Source organism: Phoca vitulina, unplaced genomic scaffold, assembly GCF_004348235.1.
Source record: "Phoca vitulina isolate PV1807 unplaced genomic scaffold, GSC_HSeal_1.0 scaffold77, whole genome shotgun sequence".
Lineage (NCBI taxonomy): Eukaryota > Metazoa > Chordata > Mammalia > Carnivora > Phocidae > Phoca > Phoca vitulina.
In genome coordinates, this window is record NW_022589780.1 from 3,175,291 (window position 1) to 3,201,597 (window position 26,307).

General features: G+C 38.3%; 1 protein-coding gene across 3 annotated transcripts in view; it reads left to right on the forward strand.

Annotated features, from left to right (window-relative positions):
* OPHN1 (oligophrenin 1) overlaps positions 1-26,307 on the forward strand; it is a 507,505-nt gene that overhangs the window by 211,690 nt on the left and 269,508 nt on the right. For all 3 annotated transcript variants that reach the window (XM_032393808.1, XM_032393806.1, XM_032393807.1), the window contains exons 4-5: positions 604-665; positions 6,736-6,807. In XM_032393808.1, coding sequence (XP_032249699.1) covers positions 604-665; positions 6,736-6,807 — 134 coding nt within the window. The remainder of the gene's footprint in view (positions 1-603; positions 666-6,735; positions 6,808-26,307) is intronic.

Below are 26,307 nucleotides of genomic sequence, written 5' to 3' on the forward strand. Positions count from 1 at the left end.
AAATATAAGGATATTCTGCCATTTGTAAGAACGTGAATGGATCTTTATGGTATTATGCTAAGTGAAATAAATCAAAGACATACTGTATGATCTCACTTATATGTGGAACCTAAAAAACAAACTCCTAGAAAAAGTAATCGGATTTGTGGGGGTTGGGGTAATTGAATGAAGGTAATCAAAAGGTACAAACTCCCAGTTATAAGATAAATAAAAACTGAGGACATAATGTACAATATGATGACTGTAATTAGCATGGCTATGTGGTATATTTGAAAGTTGCCAAGAGAATAGATCCTGTCCTTAAACTCACATAGTGTTGTATGTCAGTTATATCTCAATAAAACTGAAGGGAAAAAATCTCTTGGGTGGTGGGAATTGGAAAAAGAAAAAAGAAAAGAAAAGAAAGAAAAAGAACAAAAAAAAGAAAAGAAATATTCAACAGGCCCTGAACACATTCTCCTATTGGCCTTAGGTTTGATGCCTTCCTCTAGTGTCCAGGCTGGCTTGGAGCACCGGTCCCTAACTTATATCACTCAGATCTCTGCCCACTTCCCTATCAAGTACTCTGATTAATTTGGTTTATCTTTTATTCTGTCTTTCTAGCTGAATCCTTCAAGGAATTTGCTGAATTGCTCAACGAAGTAGAAAATGAGAGGATGATGATGGTAGGTCACTAACACTGGGCCTTGAACTGATATCTTGGGATTTTTCTGTCCTCGTTCATTGGATTGATACTCTGTTGTTTCAGTTTCTGTTTCATGGCTGTTTAGAATAGTAAAGATATTTAGGAAGTAGATCTGGTTATTCTATTTCAAGCTTTTACCCTGGGAGTTTCACATTAGGTAGAGAAATTAGTGTGGAAATTCCATTTCTATTCATATCAGCAGGAAGCAGTTTCAGAGGACATTAAACCGGGCTGTTGAACATGTGGAAAGAAATTGTGGCCCTTATTGTCCTTAAATTATTCATTTATTTATCTGTTTCTCTGCTTATAGAAATAAATAATATAGACTTTATATTTGACATATAATTGTTTTATTTAAATCTCTGTGAAGACTTCTCCTTATATTTAAAGTCTATTTCTTAAAATAATAGACTTATTTTTTAGAGCAGTTTTAGTTTTATGAAAACACTGAGTGGAAAGTACAGAGAGATTTCACGTAACCCCTTTTTTCTGTTTTGATTACTGTAGCTTTGTAGTAAGACTTAATGTTAGGTATGAAATTTAGAATCAATTTGTCAGTACCCACAAAATAAATTGCTGGGATTTTGATCAGGATTATATTGAATCTATAGAACAAGTTGGGATAAACTGAAATCCTAAGAATATTGCCTTCCTATTCATGAACATGGATTATCTCTCCATTTATTAAACCCTTCTTTGATTTCTTTCATCAGAGTTTTGTAGTTTCCTTACACAGATCTTGTATTTCATTTTTTTTTTTTTTTTTTTTTTTGGTGAACTCTATTTTAGCAGCTTAAAAAATAATCTTTTTGTGTGGTCCCTAGATCTGCTGCACCAATGTGTCCTAGGAAATTGTTAGAAATGCAGGTCCTCGGCCCCACCCCAGACCTATTTGGACTTAAATGTAGAAGTACCTAAGTTGGTCAATATTTATTTTTATTAGGGGTGTGAGGGTAATGTTGGAACTTCGTAGAGGGTGATGAGAGGTCTACCTTCCCTTTCTTGATAGGATGATTTCCTGTGGGCAGTTCAGTTTTGTTAAGTCTATTTATTCAATAACCAGAGTTCTTTAATCTGTCATTACTCATCCTTTTCAACAGTGTGATACTGGCTTCTGAGAATACTGCTACCATTTCATCTAGGCTCCTAGAAAAGTAGGATTGAAGGCAGGACGTGGATGTAGGGGAAGTAGAGACTTAGGTTCTAATAATGGCAGTGCTACTAATTGTTGATTTCAAACAAATCATGGTATTTCGCTGTCTTTCTTTTGTCATATGTATAATGAGGAAAATAATCCCCACCTCCCAAGGTTGTTGTGAGAACTCCAGATGATATAATGAATATGAAAGTGTTCTATAAATAGCAAAAAAAACCACTTACTAAGTGAGTGTTGTTTGTAGTTAACTTTTGTTACTCCCAAGATTCTGCTTATGGAAATTTGACTTGGGAATTTTCTTAGTTTAAGAGACTTGCTTCTAAGGATATTAAGGAGAGACCAATATGGGTAGTTTCTCTGGAGTCTGGTAGATGGCCCCCCTAGCTAATCTGCACTGTACTAAATGTTTTCTTCTGCCTGAAGAATTTGTGGACAACTGCCAATGTTGATCTCAAAGGCATTCAACTCCATTTCATTCATATACCACTAGAAAGCTCAGCTGTACTTCTCTTCAGCCCTAGTTGTTTCTTTTTTTTCCCCTTGAGATCATGAGTGACTTTAATCAAGAAAGCATTTCTTTTTTTTTATTATTGTGTTATGTTAATCACCATACATTACATCATTAGTTTTTGATGTAGTGTTCCGTGATTCATTGTTTGCGTATAACACCCAGTGCTCCATGCAGAACGTGCCCTCCTTTATACCCATCACCAGGCTAACCCATCCCCCCACCCCCTCCTCTCTAGAACCCTCAGTTTGTTTTTCAGAGTCCATAGTCTCTCATGGTTCATCTCCCCCTCTGATTTCCCCCCCTTCATTCTTCTGCTCCAATCACAGACCTGTAACTCTGTATCTAGGTGTTTCTTGATTTTATTTACCCAATTACAAAGCTCTAAAATATTAAAGTAGGACTCATCTTTTGAGACATTGTTTTTCTCACCCTTCTTGCTGGCTTTTTTCCACAGAAGTGACTCATTTTCTTCTGTCTCTCATTATGTTGTGCCTCTTTGTCCCCACAACTCTTCAATCATGTATTGAGTGTTGGCTCCCCATTTCCCGTTTAATTTTAGGAATGCTGTGAAGGTTAGGCTCAATGAGGGCCTTTCACAACATGCCAGGAATTCATTGCTTCACTGCACCTCTCCCTTTTTCTAGAACTGTGGTAAAAGGACTTCTTACCCCACTATGGATAATCTGGGAGGTGTTAAACAGCTTCTTTTCCTTTCTATAAGAAGAGGCCAAAAGAAGCTTTAGAACAGGAAGTTCACAGCTCTAGCCTGTGATAATTGCAAATGTCTAGTCATTCTTGTAAATGAACTTAAATTGTGGAAGGAATTATGGAGGAAAGAATTGAAGAGGGGCATTCCAACTGTGATGTTCTTTTTTTTTTTTAAAGATTATTTATTTATTTATTTGAGAGAGAGAGAATGAGAGAGAGCAAGCACATGAGAGGGGGGAGGGTCAGAGGGAGAAGCAGACTCCCTGCCGAGCAGGGAGCCCGATGCGGAACTCGATCCAGGGACTCCAGGATCATGACCTGGGCCGAAGGCAGTCGCTTAACCAACTGAGCCACCCAGGCGCCCCCAACTGTGATGTTCTTAACTAGTACCCTGTGGGATAGTGTATTACCTCAGAAGTTGGCCTTGAAAATCTGGATAACAGACTTCCTGTATGATTAACGTTTGGCTTGCCTAGGTGCCTTTCTGACTCTGAAGGCCACCCTATTAGCAATGTGCAAGGTCTGTCTTTGAGGACTGCGAAGAATGACCTAAAGAGACCCTTACTATTTCAAGCAGTATATCCTCAATGACTTCTTTTGGTAATTAGTTATCCATCAAAGATTCATGAACAATCCTACACTGCTGGATTGAGTACCATCTCTAATCTGCTAAATTCCCTACCTAGTGTTAATTGGGATTCATATAATAGGAACCTGATTAGCTAAACTCACTAATGTGTTGTTTAGAGTGTCACTTATCATGCTGGGGGTTCTACCCTGGGATAGCAGGTAGGAGCTTTTCTGCTAGAGAGCTTGTGAAATGGGTGTAGTGATCCGAAAGGGGAATAAAGATCATGTTTAATTAAAAGGGCTTTTTTGAGTAGTTGCTAGACTTCTAAGAGATTTGAGGATAAAACAAAATGAAAAAAAAAAAAAAGGAGTCAAGCTTCAGTGTGATCTTTTCCTACATCTCTAGCTCTGTGTTCTGGCAGAAAGTATAATAACCGATGAGTGTCAAAGAGAGGAAATGCTCAGAGTATTTATTTGTGTTGTAGGAGACTGGTAGCAGTATTATAATCAATGTGATCAAGTGAGAACTATGGCCTCCAATTTCAGTGAATCATGTACTAGTTTTCTTGACAGAGACAGGGCCAAACATACAAAAAGCAGTGGCCTTATGGACCCTGTGTAAGAAGTTGCTGGCACACTTGCTTATACAAGAAAATCCCCTTTGAAGCATAAAAACTGGCAACTGTGCCATCCTTGGGTTGCCTATGTATGCAAGGGCTCAGCTGAAAGTCCATATAGAAGTTTGACACATACTACTCTCCTTAGAAATGGCATGTTCACTTCATATTCAAAGGCAAACTTCTTCAGTGTGTCCCAGGTAACCACTTTTTTGTGTGTTACCTTTGTGAAAGTGGAAATAGTTTTTCTAATTATCTGTTGCTGCATAACAACCTATTCCAAAATGTAGTGGCTTAAACTAAAACCATTTAATTTTATCTCTTTATGTTGTAGGTCAGGAATTCAGGTAGGGGTCAGCTGGGTAATTTTTCTGCTTCATGTGTAGTATTCACCTGGGAGGTGGGTTGAGGTGGAGAGTCCAAAGCAGTCCAAAGCTTTGTTCACCTATCAAGCACCTCAGTGGAATGGCTGGGAGGCTGGGCTCAGCTGGACTTTTGATCAGAAAGTGTGTATTTGGCCTCTCTAGGTTGGTAGTCTCAGGATAGTCCAGCTTCCTATAGGGTGGCTCAGGGCACCCCACGCGGAGTGTTCCAAGAGAACCAGGTGGAAGTTGCTGGCCTTTTATGACCTAGTCTGAGAAGTCACATAGTGTCACTTCTGCTATACTCTATTAGTTCAAAGAAGTAATAAACCCACTCATATTAAAGGTAGAAGGGACAGAGACCTCACCTCTCAATGGGGAAAGTGTCACAAAATTTGTGGCCATGTTTTAAAACTTGCACAAAAGGAGAGAAGAAAAATGACTCTCTGTACTGGATCTATGACACTAATGACATAATTTGTTTCCAGGTATGTACACAAAGTTGATTATCACATATCTCACAGTCCATAGAACTATAGAGTGTGTTGGGCAAGAGAGATGTGCTAATACTTTTTTTAAAATTTAAATTCTGTTAGCCAGCATAGAGTACATCATCAGTTTCTGATGTCATGTTCAATGATTCATCAGTTGTATATAACACCCAGTGCTCATCCCATCATGTACCCTCCTTAACTGAGCTAGTACTTTTAATAAAAGAATTCTTATTTTTGATCAAGGAGAATCACTGATGTCCTTATTTTTGGTACTAGGGCTTCTGGTAGAGCTTGATTGGATGAGAGTTTGCCCATTTAGTTGAACTCTGAATCATACCTGGACACAAAACAGGAGACCCAAAGTGCCTGCAGGACACAGATTAAAAAATATGTACTAATGCCCCAACTGTCCATGCATTTTGCTGGTAGTTTAAAAACTGCTTCTTGGGACGCCTGGGTGGCTCAGTCATTAAGCGTCTGCTTTCGGCTCAGGTCATGATCCCAGGGTCCTGGGATGGAGCTCTGCATAAGGCTCCCTGCTCTGTGGGAAGCCTGCTTCTCCCTCTCCTACTCCCCCTGCTTGTGTTCCCTCTCTCGCTGTGTCTCTCTCTCTGTCAAATAAATAAATAAATAAAATCTTTAAAAACTGCCTCTTAATCTGGAGAATACAGGACTGGTCAAAACTGGCTTTCTACTGTTTTTTCTACTTTTGTTATGAAGATATATCTTGTCTTACTGACACTTTATGTCTCATTTGACAAGGAAGGCAGTACCTCATTTCCCTGTCTTATATCAAAATTAGTGCAATGGATCCTAAAATCCAGCCCTTCAGATGTATTCTCTTAGGTCCTCCATTAATATACAGCTGATTCACACCACTGAAGAAAACAAACCCCCCTTGTTGCCTTGGACAGATGCAATCTTTCAAGAGGTTTATATGAACACAAAGCTTTGTATATCTCTGCCTGCCCACTGAGCAAGGGGTCCAGTTTGCAAATCGTGTTTTTATATCTCTAGAACCATATTAATGTCAATATTTTTCATTCTTGGACAGTTTGTTTTTATCAGCTTTGGAGCTGATACCTACATTTGTAGGTAATTTGAAGGCCTGATCCAGTGCTCTCTGTGATGCTGTAATATACTCGTAAGTTCTGAAGAAAATGTTCTGATTTTATGACACACCCTGGCAGGACCGGAAACACTTTATCCTGGGATTTATCCTGATGCTATTACTGCTAACTCATTTGCCTCCCATGAAATGGTTTGCACTTGGTGCAATTGGTATTTTCATACATTTTCCATTCTCTTTCTCTTTTCCACATATACTTCAGGCCCCCTGTATCTGTTTCTGGACATGACTATAGATATTTATTGATTAAAAACTCAGATCAGACTACCAGTAAGTTACAGAGAAATGCCCCTAATGTCCCTTCTCTCATTTCCTCTCAAAACATTTGATTTTAAGAGACCAGTATGGGAAAAAAAGACAGTGACAACGATGAAAAAAACCTGCAAATCAATTTACATTTTGCAGGTTGATGTATTACAGGGTAATGCCTTAGTAACAAAGAAACTTGAATCTGAACCTTTCTAATCTGAAAGTTGTTTTGTGTGTTCTTTCTTTTTTTCTAGGTACACAATGCTAGTGATTTGCTGATTAAACCCCTGGAAAATTTTCGGAAGGAGCAAATAGGCTTTACCAAGGTACATTTTCTCCAAATGTATAACATATTTTTTATAGCTGAGTAGTTTGGGCTACCACTCTTCACTCTTTAGGGGTGAGGAGGGTTCATATATATAAGAAAATTCATTCAAAAAAGTGAGAAAATCTGGAATTGGCTCCTGGCTATGTTTCCAACTAGTTGTGCAACTGTGGACAAGTCTCTTCTCTTTTTGGAGCTTCAGTTTCTCCATCTGGAAAATGAGGAGCTTGACAATAGGCATTATTTAAAGGGCACTTACTATGTGCTTGCTAAAGCACTGGGCTACATGCTTTACCTTCATTCTCTAATCACAACAATTGTGTGAGGTTCTGGTATTTTCCACATTTTACAAATGAGGCAGCTGAGGTTTGGGCAAGATAAAAAAAACCTGACCAAAGTTATATAGTTAGGGACAGTAGCCAGCATTTAGACTTTAGGATTTCTTTTAGCTTCAAATCCCACATGCTTTCCATTAAGCCATACAATGTAGATATTTGCTGTCCAATATGGTATCCATAGCTATATAAATAAAATAAAATTAACAACTCAGTTTCTCAGTCATGCTAGTCACATTTCAAGTGCTTGGTACCTACATGTGGCTAGTAGCTCCTGTGTTGGATTGCACAGACATAGAACATTTCCATCATTGTGGAAATTTCCACTGGACAGCATTGTGCCAGATAATCTCAGATTATTTCCACCTTGATCACACATGGATCTGGTTCCCCAGTGTCTCATAAAGAGGTATGAAAAATTGTTAAATTTATTCTTGTCAGCTAAGAATAGACCTATTTTTTGAACTCCAGTCTGTATGCAACATGTAACCTAGATGGTCTTCCAGAACTAAATGTAGCATCTTGACTAAGCATCTGGTCCTAAAAAGGATTGAGAACACACCATCTGGTTATTATCTGGAATATTGTGACAAGCAGTTTGGATTGAAGATGGCAAGTTGAGAGAGGAAAGAGGAAAGACGAGATTAGTGGATGTGATGTCACTGCTGGATGTCATCAGTCAGCTTGACCTGGGTATTGTTTGAGTGACTGACATTCAGGCTAAATGAGTTAATCTGGATAGCCCAGCAATTCTGGATTCCACTTGATATATCTGGAATCTCATTAACATAAGTACTTAATTGGGAAAATATATAATTGAAGGAGGGAAGAACCTTTAAAATCATAAGTATGGTATGAAAATAGTTAAGTGACATGACAGTTGTTATGTAACAATGAATCTTTATGAAGAAGGACAGATAATGTGAAAATCTTCACACAGTCTACTTTCACTCCTGGATGAGATTAGGAAAAAGGAAAGTAAGAATATGCTGTATGGTTGACCTCATGTCATCTGAGGGAAAGGAAACAAGTATCTATTATATATTTCCTATGTCCCCGGCCTGTGCTGAGGATTTTACATATGTTGTCTTCCTTAATTCTTACAGCAAACCTATGAAGTAGGATGTATAATATCCATTATCTCAATGAAGAAACTGAGACTCAGAAAGGTTATATTCTTATATTCCTATCAGTCTTTTTTTTTTCTACTTCTTTACTGTAGGGTCAACTTGCACACCTAAAAGGAGAGTGACCAACTCTCAGTGTGAGGGCTGTTTTCAAGAAACTATCTAGAATTATCCTGGTAGTAAGTAAAATTTAGGGTAATAGAAAGAGCAGTGAACTAAGGACTAGAAAATGCAGCTTTCGGTCTACCCCTGTGTGTTTTCAAATTATTGCCTATCAGTTCCAACACTTCTCAATACCTATTCTGTGAAAATGGACGGAATTCCATTAAGCATCTCTCCTTTACAATGATCAAGCTGTTAAGCTTTCTCAGGAGATGGTGCTGGAGGGATATTGCAGGAAGAAGGGGCTCTCCTGAAGTTTCCAACTGCTGCAAAGTGGGGGTCAGTAGAGAGGGAGTGAGCTATCTGGTGGGGGCTCTGACCCAGCCACACATCTAGAATACATGGCCCCTCAGTGCCTTTGAAGCCTCTGCCTGGCCTGGCGATAACTTATCTGCAGGTCTCTCAATTTAGGTCTCTCCCTGAAGGCCTCCCCACTCATTCTGTCCCCCAGCTTCCCTCTGTAGGCCCCACACCTCTCCCACCTGCTGACTGAAGGTTTGTAACAGAGCTGCTGCTCCCGGCTTCCTCTGCCAGCCCCCATACAGCCTGCTTGCTCCTTAGGGGGTTCCTACTGAGGCAGGCTGGTCCTGCAAAGCTTATTGGTAACCTAAAAGGTTCCCATTCTCTATTCCTACTCCACTAGTTGCTGCTTGCTCCCCACCTGCACTCTGGAGAGTTGTCTCCTGCTTACCTAGTGACTCTAGAACACCAGGCCAAAACAATTTAAGCTAACTTCTCTGCTTAAATTACACCCTTTCCAGTGAGTTTGGAGCCCCTTCCAAATTTGCCCTTCCATGGGTACCTTCCCTCAGCCTCAGGGTACTGTAAAGAATTTCCGTATATATTATAGTTAGTTTTTTTTTTTTTTAGTTTAATACGTTTGGAGTTTAATAAATCTATATAGTGGTTTTTATCTTTTGATTGGGCCCAGACTGATACACCCAGCACTGCTGCTCGTTGGCTCTGTGACTTAACTGGTAGTGGAATATGCTTTGCTAGGCCCTTACAAATATAGATGTATGTTCTCATTTGAACCTTGTAAAGTAGAACTTATTGTCCTTTTTTTACTGATGAGGACACTAAGATTCAGTGAGGTGTAGTGTTTAAAGTCATTCAACCAGGGAGTGGCAGAGCTTGGAATTGAATTCATTTCTCTCGATTGTAAGTCTGGGGGGGAAAAAAAAAAGCCTTGAATCCCAGGTCGCAGGTCCAGATGGAGCTGCTGCAGGTACATATCTTGGTAATACTCCATGGAAAAATTTAATGGTTAAAATGAAGGGTTCCTTGGGGCACCTGGCTAGCTCTGTTGGTAGAGCATGTGACCCTCAGTCTTGGGGTCATGATTTCAAGCCCCATGTTGGACATAGAAATTACTTTAAAAAAAGGCGGGGGAGGAATTCCCTGTTACCCATCCACTAAGCATGGTCTGCTAAGAGGGACAATGCTAAGTTGATCTCTTCTGCTTTTAGAGGCAACATACACCACAACTGGATGTGCTACTTCAATTTGCCAAGTAACCCAAAAGCTTTGAGCCTAGAGGAAAAACAAAACAAAAACCTTTGCAGCAGGGTCCAACTCAGTCTGCCTGCATGTTCTGAGAAATAACTCCAATTTTTTATGCTCCAATTTAAGGAGTCACCTTTTCTAATAAAGGCAAACTCACATGTCCAGTATTTCATAAAAAATGATGCAATTCTCCATGTAAATATGGTTAGCAGAAATTATACAAGTAGTATGAAAATTAGGCCATTATTTTTCCCCACAAGGATCCCAAGGGGAAAAAAAGTCTTTATGAAAGATAGCACTTCTCTCTTGGCCTCAGTTTTCTCATATGTACAACAAAAGCAATGGACAAATAATTCTTAATCTAATCTGTGTGAGATTCTAAGGGTAATTAACTAAAAGTGCATCTATTCAGTAGTAGAAATTGGCTAGTCAGAATTTACTGTGCTGTAAATGTAAAATATGTGCTAGATTTTGAAGATGGTGTGAAAAATGTAAAATATCATTAATATTTTATATTGATCACATGTTGAATGGTATTTTCAATATAGTGGGTAAAATAAGATATATCATTGAAATTAATTTCACCTGTTTCTTTTTCCTTTTCTTAATATGATTACTAGAAAGGTAAAAATTATAGCTATGGCTTGCATTAAATTTCTATTTGGTAACACTGAACTGAACAAAGTAATTACAGTTGAATTATTTGTTTAATAACTAGAGGTTTGTACTTCTTGATTCCCTTTATCCATTTTACCCATCCCCCCCACCCAGCTCCCCTCTGGCAACAACCAGTTTGTTCTCTGTATTTAAGAGTTTCTTTTTGGGTTGGTTGGTTTGTTTCTTCGTTTGATCATTTGTTTTGTTTTTTAGATTGCACATGTAAGTGAAATCATATGGTATTTGTGTTTGTCTAACCTTATTTCACATAATACCCTCTACGTCCATCTATGTTGTCACAAATGGCAAGATCTCATTCTTTTTTATTGCTGAGTAATATATATCACATCTTATTTACCCATTCATCTATCAGTGGACACTTGAGTTGCTTTCATATCTTGGTTATTATAAATAATGCTGTTGTAAATATAGGGCTGCATATATCTTCTTGAATTAGTGCTCTTTTTTCCTTTGGGTAAACACCCAGTAGTGGGATTACTGGATCATATGTTATTTCTATTTTTGATTTTTTGAGGAACCTCCATACTGTTTTCCGCAGTGGCTGTACCAGCTTACATTCCCAGCAGCAATGCAAGAGGGTTCCCCTTTCTTTCTCTGCATCCTTGCCAACACCTGTTGTTCCCTGTGTTGCTGATTTTAGCCTTCCTGACAGGTGTGAGGTGGTATCTCATCCTGGTTTTGATTTGCATTTCCCTGATGATGAGTGATGTTAAGCATCTTTTCTGGTTACTATTGGCCAACTAGATGTCTTCTTTGGAAAAATGTCTGTTCAGGTCCTCTGTCCATTTTTTAATTGGATATTTGCTTGTTGATATTGAGTTGTACATGTTCTGTATATATTTTGAATACTAACTCCTTATCAGATATACCATTTGCAAATATCTTCTCTCATTCAGTAGGTTGTCTTTCATTTTGTTGATAGTTTCCTTTGTTGTGCAGTTTTTTATTTTCGTGTAGTCCCAATATTTTATTTTATTTTTTTTTAGTGTTCAATAATTTATCAGTTGTGCATAACACCCAGTGCTCATCACAACACGTGCCCTCCTTAATGCTCATCACCCAATTACCCCATCCCCCCACCCACCTCCCCTCCAGCAATCCTCAGTTTGTTTCCCAGAGTTAAGAGTCTCTCATGGTTTGTCTCCCTCTCTGATGACTTCCCATTCAGTTTTCCTGCCTTTCCCCTATGATCCTCTGCACTGTGTCTTACATTCCAAATATGAGTGAAACCATATCATAATTGTCTTTCTCTTACTGACTTATCTTGCTCAGCATAATACCCTCCAGTTCATCCACATTGATGTAAATTGTGATGGCTGAGTAATATTCCATTGTGTGTGTGTATATATATACACACACCACATCTTCTTTTTCTTTTTTTCTTAAGTTCAATTAGCCAACATATAGTACATCATTAGTTTTTGATGTAGTGTTCAATGATTCATTAGTTGCATATAACACCCAGTGCTCATCGGATCACATGCCCTCCTTAATGTCCATCACCCAGTTACCCATCGCCCCACCCCCCTTCCCTTCTGCAACCCTGAATTTATTTCCCAGAGTCCAGAGTCTCTCATGGTTTGTCTCCCTCTCTGATTTCTTCCCATTCAGGTTTCTCTCCCTTCCCCTATGGTCCTCTGTGCTATTCCTTATATTCCACATATGAGTGAAACCATATAATAATTGTCTTTCTCTGCTTGGCTTATTTCACTTAGCATAATACCCTCCAGTTCCATCCATGTTGATGCAAATGGTAGGTATTCATCCTTTCTGATGGCTGAGTAATATTCCATTGTATATATGAACCACATCTTTATTCATTCATCTGTCGATGGACATCTTGGCTCTTTCCACAATTTGGCTATTGTGGAAAGCCATTGGACATTGCTGCTATGAACATTGGGGTGCAGATGCCCCCTCAGATCACTACATTTGTATCTTTGGGGTAAATACTTAGTAGTGTAATTGCTGGGTCATAGGGTAGCTCTATTTTTAACTTCTTTTTTTTTTTTTAAAGATTTTATTTTTTATTTATTTGACAGAGAGAGACACAGCAAGAGAGGGAACACAAGCAGGGGGAGTGGGAGAGGGAGAAGCAGGCCTCCCCACTGAGCAGGGAGCCTGATGCAGGACTCGATCCCAGGACCCCAGGATCATGACCTGAGCCGAAGGCAGACACTTAACCAACTGAGCCACCCAGGCGCCCCTCTATTTTTAACTTGTTGAGGAACCTCCATACTGTTTTCCAGAGTGGCTATACCAGCTTCCCTTCCCACCAACAGTATAAGAGGGTTCCCTTTTCTCCACATCCTCGCCAACATTTGTTGTTTCCTGTCTTGTTAATTTTAGCCATTCTGACTGGTGTGAGGTGGTATCTCATTGTGGTTTTGATTTGTATTTCCCTGATGCCAAGTGATGTGGAACATTTTTCATGTGTCTGTTGGCCATTTGTATGTCTTCTTTGGAGAAATGTCTGTTCATGTTTTCTGCCCATTTCTTCACTGGATTATTTGTTTTTTTGGGTGTTGAGTTTGATACGTTCTTTTTTTTTTTTTTTTTTTTAAGATTTTATTTATTTATTTGACAGAGAGAGAAATAGCGAGAGCAGGAACACAAGCAGGGGGAGTGGGAGAGGGAGAAGCAGGCTTCCTGCCGAACAGGGAGCCTGATGTGGGACTCGATCCCAGGACCCTGGGATCATGACCTGAGCTGAAGGCAGACGCTTAACGACTGAGCCACCCAGGCGCCCGAGTTTGATACGTTCTTTACAGATCTTGGATACTAGCCCTTTATCTGATATGTCATTTGCACATATCTTCTCTCATTCCATAGGTTGCCTTTTAGTTTTGTTGACTGTTTCCTTTGCTGTGCAGAAGCTTTTTATCTTGATGAAGTCCCAGTAGTTCATTTTTGCTTTTGTTTCCCCACACAGAGAGCAGTCACCTGGTCCTGCACGTACCCGCGATGCCCCTCCTGGGGGAAGGCGGAGGGTTGCTGGGTCTCTGCCCCTTTCAGGGCCCTGCATGGAGAGTGGTTGCCCGATAGTGCCACAGTTTGGGGTTTATGGTGAATGGAGCTGAGAGTCCCCTCTTGGGTTCGCTGACTGCAACCAGTTTCCGTGCTTCAATGCTTGGGAACTCTGCCGGCTCAGGTACCCCTGTTCTTTCTGTGACTCCCGGGTTCCTGAGACCACACTCACAGTGTCCCAGCTAGCATTCCTCCCTGTTTCTCCACTTGAGCACCTTTCAGGAAGGGACGTCTCTCACTGGAGCAGACTTGTAAAGGTTCGGATTTTGCGCTCCTGGGCTATATCACTTTCCAGTAGCTGGCTTACAGAGGCTCCCTCCCCCCACCATTTATCTTCCGATATATCCCCTCAGATTCACTTCTCTGCACCTCTTACCTTGCAAAAAGTGGTCACTTTTCTGTTTGTAGAATTCCAGCAATTCTTTTCTTACATTTCAGGCTGAATTCATGGGTGTTCAGAATGGTTTGATAGTTATCTAGCTAAATTCAAGGGACCAGATGAAAGGAGTTCCCCTACTCTTCCACCATCTTGCCTCCCTCCCCCAGTAGTTTAATTTTGCTCTTGTTTTCCTTGCCCAAGGTGACATATCTAGGAAAATGTTGGCTGATGTCAAAGAGGTTACTGCCTATATTGTCTTCTAGGAGACTTTTGGTTTCAGGTCTCACATTTAGGTCCAAGTATTTACTTTTGGTAGAAAGCTTCTGCCATTTCATGGGTTCTCTGGATTCAGAATCAACAGGAAGGCAGCATGTGATGAAAATTCATATACACATAAATATAGAATTAATTAAATTAGTTAACATATATAACATATATATATAACATATATAAAATTATTCGAATAGCACCTGGCATGTATACATGTTAGTGTTGTTGTTATCATCATCCTCATCATTATCATTGTTATTGGCAGTAAAACAGGGAGAATAGAACACTTCCCATGAAATTGTCCAATTGGTGATAGTCTTACTCTGATTAAAAATTCACAAGGAGAAAAGTTAATGAGTGAGACAGGAAGAGAAATACAGTGGCAATGAATGTTTCCCACGTGACTGCTGGTACCTGGAGAGGTTTCATGTCACTGGATCTCCAGATTCGTGTCTCTGGCTCTGCAGGGTGTTTGAGAAGTCTTTTTGTCATAGGAAGTTAAAAAAAGGGGAGGGGCAAATAATTGAGAGTGCTGGGAACTAAGAGGGGACATATTTGGAATAAACTCATCTTGTTGTTCAAAGAGGATTAGCCTCTTCAAATGATGCTGATGATAGTACCTCTTGAAATAATGAATGTCTTATGTGAAATCTGTGGAAAGTGTTGGAGCATGCATGGTGGGGATTGATGTGTAATATTCAAATGATACTCTTCTCCTGTGACTCCTGTAATAGATTTTGAGCTATTGGTTAGGGAATTTGCTGGGTAATGCAAGTTGCAATGTTTGCAGAGTCCATTTGCAGACCAATGAACTCTGTTGTCAGTTCAACTTGGCTGACTCAGTCCCAGTCGACAGGCTCTTTCAATAGTCAGAATCTCAAAAGGCCATTTTGTAACAGATATTTCACAAAGACAACAGTTTCTCTATCTGATCAGCCATTCTGTGATGTCTTGGACACTAGCTTTTTTATACAATAGCTTCTAAATACCTCAGATGGTTGGGTTCCCAAGCATAGAATCATGGGCCAGATGATTTCACAGGTATCCTCTCCATAAGAGGATTTTTTTTCCCAGGGGAAACTGTGCTGGTAGGGCTCCTAACTCCCTACTTTAGCCAGAGCAGTTTCTCTTGGATCTGTTTTATATACTGAACTTTTGGGGTAATATTTTTTTAGAATAGGACTCTGTTGGCTAAAAAGTTTGCAAACCACCTCTTTATGCTAAAACTCGATTGGTCTCTCTTTTCCAATTAAATAGGATATGTCTTCTAATCTCTGTATGGTAGTTGGGATACTTATGCAATTAGATGGATGTTTGTTTTCTTCAAATTTTAGTGTGTAATCTGCAATGTAATCAGACTAATCCCATTTTACAACCCTTGAATTTTGAGAAAAAAAAGTGTTTATTTTTTCCACTGTAAAAATTGAACTTATATACAACACACACTTGCACAATAATTTAAAATAAAATAATACAATAAGATCTATTAAAAAACTCAACAGTCTTCATTCTTTCCCCACTCCTCAAAGTCATATATTTTTAACCATTCATATTCTTTTGGTAGTTACTTTCATATTTAAAAAAATGCTTTTATTGCTACTGCATTATCCACTTGAGAAATTATTTATTTTGTCTTGCTATGAATAGAGGAAGTCATTGCTCAACACCTCTCTCTTTCCCTCCCCTTCTGTTGCTGGGTGGACTGGGGAGATCCCCAGACCCTGACGCCTCCTCCCAGCCTATCTCTGGTTTGTTGCCAGAGGCTCTTTGTTTCATCGCAAGAAAGAATTCAAGGATGGATCAGACAGTGGTTGAGTGGTACAAGTGGAAGAGTTTATTAAAATGAGAGTACACTCTTGAGATCTGAGAGCTGGTGAGCTCAAGTGAGAGTTGTGCCTAGCGTTTGGGGTCTCTATCTTTTATTAACAGTTATTAACTAAGGGGTAGAATATTTGTTATTTGTGGAGGGGATTTCTTGGGGAGCAGGGTTTCATGCCTTTTCTCCCTTACTTGGTCAGGCTCTCTGGCCTTCTTTGTCTAGGGCCTGTCTGGTGTGATCCGGCTTCCTTTGGCTTTGATTTTGGAATACTGCCAAGACAGGTTTCTAACTTTCTTGATAATGGGCCGTGACTCCCACTTTACTGGCCTGCAGACATCCTGTTAAAGCCTAACGTCTGTTCTAACACTTCTAAGTTCTGATAACTATAACATCCTTTTACTTACCTCTGTTACTTTAAATAATATACTTAATCCCTATTTCTTACTCCGTTACTCACTTTTGACTGTGGCTCTGTAAGATGGAGATATTAACACTTCTGTTTTCCTTTACTACCTTTAAACCCTCGACTCCTATCAGCCACACCTTCACTTTTCACTGGTAGGGTTGATCACATTACTATTGGTTGATCACACTACTATTCTAGTCTGGAACCTTAATTAAATCTTGTTGGTGGTTATTATTAAGCTCATTTTATAGTGACAAATGCAAGTGACAAATTCAGGATTTGAACTCAAGTTTCTTGGCTCTGAGTCCATGAATTTTCACATTTCTTTTTTTTTTTTTTAAAGATTTTATATATTTATTTGACAGAGGGAGACACAGCGAGAGAGGGAACACAAGCAGGGGGAGTGGGAAAGGGAGAAGCAGGCTTCCCATGGAGTGGGGAGCCAGATGCGGGGCTCGATCCCAGGATCATGACCTGAGCCGAAGGCAGACGCTTAACGACTGAGCCACCCAGGCTCCCCAATTTTCACATTTCTTATACTGGATTAATATGAGTATTAATTTCTGGTGGCTAGGATAGATCAAGGATGATCCCCTTCTTTACCCTTTTCTCCTAATTTCTTGTCTACTTGGCTTAGAGATTTTTTGTCTACCTACTCTAGACTCCTATTTGGTTAACTCGTTCTATTCCTCTCACCTCTCAAAAGTCCCGGCACATGCAAATCTTGTGAGTAATTTCCTATGTGTATATTTTAGCTATCACTTGATTAGCAGAACCCTTCCCACCACTATTCCCCTTCTCACCACCATTCAACCCCCCCAAACCCCCTGCACCAAGGTCAAGGAAGGACAAACCAAACTCAGTCCAGTTCTGTTCATAATGGTTCTTTCATCCTGCAGTGTAGAATGCTGGGCTGTCCATTGGAGATGGCAGAATAAAGACTTAGTCATCCACCATAGACACATGACAGAGAAAGTATTTGTACCCTTTGATTCATATTTTTTGGGGCTTGTCAGAATTGCCCACAGTATTATGTTTTCAGTTCTTTTTCAAGGATGCTCTTGCCAAAGAACAGTCACTGAATTGAGCCTTTGTGTATTCTCTGGTGAGAATAAGGGCCAAATGGCCTAAGACATCTGAATCTGCATTTAACCCACTTTCTGAAGAGTTGAAGCGTGTGTGGAAGCTATGATATAGTGTGTTCTCACCCAACAGATGTCAGGCAAGTAGGCATTGACAGTAATGTATGAGTTTGCCAGTCTTACTGTTACTTCTTCTCCATGAACAGAGATCATAGAAAGAACTTTAGGAAAAGGGCTTGTTCTGGAGTTAGATAATGTTGAAAAAAATAAAGAAGATGGAACAAATGAACCCTGGTAGGGTAGGTGAGGCTAAGGGTATTAGTCTGCCCTGGATTCCAAATGTGAGTGCATACCCTGGGACAGAGAGGAAGGAAGCAGGAGCAAATAACCATGAAAAGCTACAATTTGAATTTCAGATCACCTCATCCCTTGTTTGAGTCTTAGTGCCCCATAATGTATTAGCTAGAAGAGTCAAGTACTCAACATGCTCAAGAGCTAAGCTGTGTGACAGTAATCCATAAGTGATTTTCAAGCCAACATCAAATACTGTACATGCTTTAAAATAATAATTACCACATAGTAGGTGCTTGTTGTTTGTTATCTCAATTAAGCATTATTATCCACTTCCTACAGATGAGGAAGTCAAGACCCATAATGGTCAAATAACTTGTCCAAGGCCAGAAAGTTATTAACAGAAGCAAGCTTCAACCAGATATTTGTTAACTCCAGAAATTGTACTCTTTCCATTTCATGTACTCTGAAACCAGCTTTGTGGGGTTGTTATGAAAAAATTTATAAAGATAGATTAATAATGCCTACTGACAATTTAATGGGTAAATACATTGTGACAAAATCACACTATTTTACAGTAATAAGAATGAATGAACTAGACCTGTTGTATACAACAACATGGATGAATCTGACAAATATAAGGTCAAGGGGAAAAAAGCTAGTCACAAAAGATTGCCTACTATATGTACATATTTGTATAAAGTTCAAAAACAGGCAAAAATAAATTATGGTGTTAGAAGCCAGGATACTGGTTACCCAAGAGTGGGGGTATAAGTGAGAAAGTCAGGTGTATTCCGTTTGTGAATATTTATTGAGAATAGTGCAGAGTATTTTTCAGATTATATGTTACATTTTTTTACTAAGTTTTAAATTTTAATTCCAGTATAGTTAACATACAGTGTTGTATTAATTTCGGGTGTACAATATAGTGACTCAAAAATTCCATCACAAGTGCACTCCTTAATTCCCATCACTGTTTAATACATCACCCCCTCCCCTCTGGTAACCATTAGTTTGTTCTCTATAATTAAGAGTATGTTTCTTGCTTTCTCACTCTTTTTCCATTTGCTTGTTTGTTTTGTTTCCTAAATTCCACATATGAGTGAATGAAATCATATGATATTTGTCTTTCCTGACTGACTTATTTCACTTAACATTATACTCTCTAGCTCCATCCATGTTTTTACAAATGTCAAGATTTCATTCCTCTTTATGGCTGAATAATATTCCTGTGTGTGTGTGTGTATGTGTGTGTACACACCACACCTTCTTTGTCCATTCATCAGTTGATGGACATTTGGGCTCCTTCCATAATTTGGCTATTGTAGATAATGCTGCTATCAACATTATGGGGCATATATCCCTTTGAATTAGTTTTTCTGTATTCTTTGGGTAAATACCTAGTAGTGCAATTGCTGGATCATAGGGTAGTTCTATTTTTAACTTTTTGAGGAACCTCCATACTGTTTTTCCAGAGTGGCTGTGCCACTTTGCATTTCCACTAACAGTGCAAGATAGTTCCCTTTTCTTTCTCTGCATCCATGCCAATACCTGTTGTTTCTGGTGTTGTTGATTTTAACCATTCTGACAGGTGTGAGATGATATCTCATTGTATTTTTTTTTTTAAGATTTTATTTATTTATTTAACACAGAGAGACACAGCGACAGAGGGAACACAAGCAGGGGAAATGGGAGAGGGAGAAGCAGGCTTCCTGTAGAGCAGGGAGCCCGATGTGGGGCTCGATCCCAGGACCCTGGGATCATGACCTGAGCCAAAGGCAGACACTTAACGACTGAGCCACCCAGGCACCCTTCATTGTAGTTTTGATTTGCATTTCCCTGATAATGAGAGATGTTGAAAATCTTTTCATGTGTCTGTTGGACATTATGAAGTCTTATCTGGAGAAAAGTTTATTCATGTTTTCTGCCTAATTTTTAAATTGGATTATTTGTTTTTTGGATGTTGAGTTGTGTGAGTTCTTTATTTATTTTGGATACTAACCCTTTATTGGATATGTCATTTGCAAATATCTTCTCCCATTCAGTACATTGCCTTTTAGTTTTGTTGACTGTTTCTTTCACTGTGCAGAACCTTTTTATTTTGATGTAATCTCAATAGTTTATTTTTGCTTTTATTTCCCTTGCCTCAGGAGACATAACTAGATAAATATTGATATGGCTGATGTCAAAGAAATTACTGCCTGTGCTCTCTAGGACTTTTATGGTTTTAGGTCTCATATTTAGGTCTTTCATCCATCTTGAGTTTATTTTTGTATATGATGAAAGAAAGTGGTCCAGTTTCATTCTTTTGCATGTTGCTGTTCAGTTTTCCCAGCCCCAATTGTTGAAGAGACTGCATTTTTCCCATTGCATATCCATTCCTCTTTTGTCAAAGATTAATTAACCATATTATTGTGGGTATATTCCTGTGTTTTCTATTCTGTTACATTGATCTAGGAGTCTATTTTTATGCCAGTACCATACTGTTTTGATTGCTACAGCTCTGTAACATAACTTGAAGTCTGGAATTGTAAAAATTCCATTTTTGTCTTTCTTTTCTTTTTTTTTTAAATTATGTTTTTTTAGTCACCATACAGGTCATCATTAGTTTTTGATATAGTGTTCCATGATTCATTGTTTACATATGACACCCAGTGCTCCATGCACTACATGCCCTCCTTAATACCCATCACTGGGCTAACCCATCCTTCTACCCACCTCCCCTCTAAAACCCTCAGATTGTTTCTCAGAGTCCATAGAGTCTCAGAGTCCATAGTCCATAGTCGCCCTCTGATTTTCCTCCCTTCATTTTTCCCTTTCTTCTCCTAATGTCCTTTATGCTATTCCTTATGTTTCACAAGTAAGTGAAACCATATGAAAATTGACTTTCTCTACTTGACTTAATTCACTTAGCATAATCTCCTCTAGTTCCATCCATGTTGATGCATATGGTGGGTATTCATCCTTTCTGATGGCTGAGTAATATTCCATTGTATATATGGACCACATCTTCTTTATCCATTCATCTGTTGAAGGGTATCTAGGCTCTTTCCACAGTTTGGCTACTGTGGACATTACTGCTATGAACATTAGGGTGCACGTGGCCCTTCTTTTCACTACATCTGTATCTTTGGGGTAAATACCCAGTAGTGCAATTGCTGGGTCATAGGGTAGCTCTATGAAAAGCCCACAGCAAATATCATTCTCAGTGGGGAAAAGCTGTGAGCCTTTCCGTTAAGATCAGGAACACATTGAGGATGCCCACTCTAGCGACTGTTGTTCAACATAGTACTAGAAGTCCTAGCAACAGCAATCAGACAACAAAAAGAAATAAAAGGTATTCAGATTGGCAAAGAAGAAGTCAAACTCTCTCTCATCGCAGATGACATGATACTTGATGTGGAAAACCCAAAATACTCCACCCCTAAATTACTAGAACTCATAGAGCAATTCAGTAATGTGGCAGGATACAAAATCAAAGCACAGAAATCGGTTGCTTTCCTATACACTAACAATGTAACTGTAGAAAGAGAAATTAGGGAATCAGTTCCATTTACAATAGCACCAAAAACCATAAGATACCTTGGAATAAACCAAACCAAAGAGGTGAAAGATCTATACTCTAGAAACTACAGAACACTTATGAAAGAAATTGAAGAAGACACAAAAGGATGGAAAAACATTCTATGCTCATGGATCACAAGAATAAACATTGTTAAAATGTCTATGCTGCCCAGAGCAATCTATACTTTTAATGCCATCCCGATCAAAATACCAATGGCATTTTTCAAAGTGCTGGAACAAACAAACCTAAAATTTATATGGAACCAGAAAAGACCCTAAATCGTCAAGGAAATGTCGAAAAAGAAAAACAAAGCTGGGCATCATTTTGCCTGATTTCAAGCTATATTACAAAGCAGTGATCACCAAGACAGCATGGTATTCACACAAAAACAGACACATAGATCAGTGGAACAGAATAGAGAGCCCAGATATGGACCCTCAACTCTATGGTCAACTAATCTTTGACAAAGCAGGAAAAAATATGCAATGGAAAAAAGACAGTCTCTTCAATAAATGGTGCTGGGAAAATTGGACAGCTATATACAGAATGAAACTTGACCATTCGCTTACACCATACACAAAGATAAACTCAAAATGGATGAAAGACCTCAATGTGAGACAGGAATCCATGGAAGTCCTAGAGGAGAACATAGGCAATAACCTCTTCGACATTGGCTACAGCAACTTCTTTCAAGACACGTCTCCAAAGGCAAAGGAAACAAAAGCAAAAATGAACTTTTGGGACTTCATCAATATAAAAAGCTTCTTCACAGCAAAGGAAATAGTCAACAAAAGAAAGAGGTAACCCACGGAATGGGAGAAGATACTTGCAAATGACACTACAGACAAAGGGCTGATATCCAAGATATAAAGAACTTCTCAAACTCAACACCCAAAAACCAAATAATCAAGTCAAAAAATGGGCAGAAGACATGAACAGACACTTCTCCAAAGAAGACATACAAATGGCTAACAGACACATGAAAAAATGTTCATCATCATTAGCCATCAGGGAAATTCAAATCAAAACCACATTGAGATACCACCTTAGACAAGTTGGAATGGCAAAAATTAACAAGGCAAGAAGTAACAAATGTTGGAGAGGTTGTGGAGAAAGGAGAACCCTCTTAACACTGTTGGTGGGAATGCAAGGTGGTACAGCCACTTTGGAAAACAGTGTGGAGGTTCCTCAAAACATTAAAAATAGAGCTACCCTATGGTTCAGTATTTTTGTTTTTCTTTTTCAAGGTTGTTTTCACTGTTTTGGGTCTTTTGTGGTTCCATACAATTTTTAGGATTGTTTTCTCTACTTTTGTGAAAAATGCTGTTGGTATTTTTTTTATAAGATTTATTTATTTGAGAGAGAGAGAGCACACAAGTGGGGGGAGGGGCAGAGGGAGAGATAAAGAAGCAGACTCCCCACTGAGCATTGAGACCCAACGCAGGGCTCCATCTCATAACTGTGAGGTCATGACCTGAGCTGAAACCAAGAGTCGGACGCTTAACCACCTGAGCCACCCAGGCACCCCATGTTGACATTTTGATAGCATTACATTAAATTTGTAGATTGTTTTGGCTAGTATAGACATTTTAACAATATTCTTTTAACCTCTGAACACAGAATGTCTTTACATTTCTTTGTGTTGTCTTCAATTTCATTCATCAATGGTTTAGAGTTTCAGAGTATAGGTTTTTTTCACCTCTTTTGTTAAGTTTATTTCTATATATTTTATTGTTTTTGGTGAAGTTGTAAATGGGATACTTTTCTTAATTTCTCTTTCTGCTGCTTTATTATTAGTGTCTAGGAGTGCAACAGATTTCTGCACATTGATTTTGTATTCTGCAACTTTACTGAATTCATTTATTTTAGTAGTTTTTTGGTGTAATCTTCAGGGTTTTCTATATATAGTATATCATCAGCAAATAGTGACATTTTTACTTCTTCCTTACCAATTTGAAGGCCTTTTATTGCTTTTTATTGTCTAATTGCTGTGGCTAGGACTTCCAGTATTATGTTGAATAGAAGTGATGAGAGTGGACATCCTTGTTTTGTTCTGTTCTTTATCTTAGGGGAAAAGCTCTTAGGTTTTCCCAATTGAGTATGATGTTCACTCTGGGGTTTTCATAGAAGGCCTTCATTATGTTGAGGTATGTTTTTTGTAGAACTACTTTGTTGAAGTTTTTTTTTTTTATCATGAATGGATGTTGTACTTTGTCAAATGCTTTTTTGTATCTGTTGAAATAATCATATTTTTTATCCTTTCTCTTCTTGATGTGATATCCCGTTGATTGATTTGCAAATATTGAACCACCCTTGCATCCCAGGATTAAATCACATAGATTGTGGTTTATAATATTTTAAAATGTATTGTTGGATTCGGTTTACTAGTGTTTTTTTGAGGATTTTTGCAGTTCTTTTTTTTTTTTTTTTTTTTTGTGGAGTCTTTATCTGGTCTTGTTATCAGGGTAATGCTGGCCTCAAATAATGCATTTATAAGTTTTCCTTCCTTTTCTGTTGTTTGGAATAGTTTGGGGGGAACAGGTATTAATTTAAATGTTTGGTAGAATTCACCTGTGAAGCCATCTGACCTGGGACTTTTGTTTTTTGGGAGTTTTTTGATTACTGATTCAATTTCTTTGGTGGTTATTGGTCTGTTCAAGTTTTCTATTTCTTCCTCTTTCAGTTTTGGGAGTTTATATGTTTCTAGTAATTTATCCATTTCTTCCAGGTTGTACAATTTGTTTACACATGATTTTTCATCATATTGTCTTACAATTGTTTGCATTTCTGTGGTGTTGTTTGTTATTTCTCTTCTCTCTTTTGTGATTTTGTTTGAGTATTTTTTTTTTTTTATGAAACTGGTTAGAGATTTACAAATTCTGTTGATCTTTCATGGATCCAGCTCCTGGTTTCATTGGTATTTTCTGTTGCTCTTTTAGTTTTTTTATTTTTATTTCTGCTCTGTTATTTTTTCCTTCTTTTTGCTGGCTTGAAGTTTTCTTTTTTGTTCTTCTTCCAGCTCCTTTAGGTATAAGATTAGATTGTTTAGTTGAGATTTTTCCTGAGTCTTTAGGTAGGCCTGTATTTCTATAAACTTCCCTCTTATAATGCTTTAACTATATTCCGAATATTTTGGATCATTGTGTTTTCATTTTCCTTTGTTTCCATGTACTTGTTGATTTCTTCTTTGACTTCTTGATTGACCCATTCATTGTTTAGTAGCGTATTATTTGACTTCCATATATTTGTATTATTTCCATTTTTTCTCTTGTGGCTGATTCCAAGTTTCGTAGCATTGTGATCATAAAGGATGCATGGTAAGACTTTTATCTTTTTGAATTTGCTGAGCCTTGTTTTGTGTCTTAATATGTGATCTGTGCTGGAGAATATTCAATGTGCACCTCGAGAGAAATGTGTATTGTGCTATTTTAGATCGAATGTTCTGAATATATTTTTTAATATCTCTCTGTTCCAGTGTGGTACTCAAAACCACTCTTTCCTTGTTGATTTTCTGTTTGGATGATCTGTCCATTGATGTGTATGTTGTTTTAAAGTCCTGTACTATTATTTTATTACTGTTGATTTTTCTTTGTTTGTTATTGACTATTTTATGTATTTGAGTGCTCCCATGTTGGATGAATAAATATAATTTTTATGTCTTCTTGTTGGTTTGTCCGTTTGTTATATAGTGTTCTTCTTTGTCTCTAGTTATAGACTTTGTTGTAAAGTCTATTTTGTGTGATACAGGTATTGCTACTCTGGCTTTCTTCTAACAGCCATTATGATAAATATTTCTCCATCCCCTCTCTTTTAATATGCAGGTGTCTTTAAGTTTGAAATGAGTCTCTTATAGGCACTGTATGGATGGGTCTTCTGTTTTTTTTATCTAGTGTGTCACAGAATGTCTTTTGAGTGGAGCATTTAGTTCATTTACATTCAAAGTAATAATTGATAAATATGTATTTATTGCCATTTTTGTGTTTGTTATGTGGTTGTTTTTATAATTTTTCTCTGACCTTTCTTGTCTTTTTCTCTTTAATGGTTTGCTGGTTTTATTTAGTGGTAAACTTGGATTGCTTTCTCTTCATTCTTTGTGTATCTATAAATGATTTTTGATTTGAAGTTAGTAGATTTATATATAACATCTTCTGCATATAGCCGTCTATATTGTTTTTTTTTTTAAAGATTGTATTTATTTGACAGAGAAAGACACAGCAAGAGAGGGAACCCAAGCAGGAGGAGAGGGAGAGGGAGAAGCAGGATTCCTGCGGATCAGGGAGCCCGATGCGGGGCTCGATCCCAGGACCCTGGGGTCATGACCTGAGCTGAAGGCAGACGCTTAACTGACTGAGCCACCCAGGCGCCCCTAGCAGTCTATATTGTTGATGGTTACTTATCAACACTGTCTTACTCCTCTTCCTCCCCACATCATCTTTTAGGTGTATGTTGTCATATTTTGCATCCTTTTATTTTGTGATTTCCTTGACTGATTTGCTGATATACTTATTTTTATTGCCCCTGTGATTACTTCTTTTCGAACTGTCACTTATGGCCTCTCCTTTCCATTCAAAGATTCCCTTTAACATTTCATTTCAAGCTGGCTTAATGGTAATATATGCCTTTAGTTTTTGTATTAGAAAGTCTTCATCTCTCCTATTTTGAATGGTACCTTTGCTGGATAGAGGATTTTTGGATGTAGATTTTTCACTTTCAGTACTTTGAATATATCATGCTACTCTCTTCTGGCTTGCAAAGTTTCTGCTGAAAAATCTGCTCATTGCCTAATGGGTTTTCCTTTTTTTTTTTCCCCTCTTGCTTATTTAAAAATTTTTTTGTTATTGCTTCTTTTTTCCA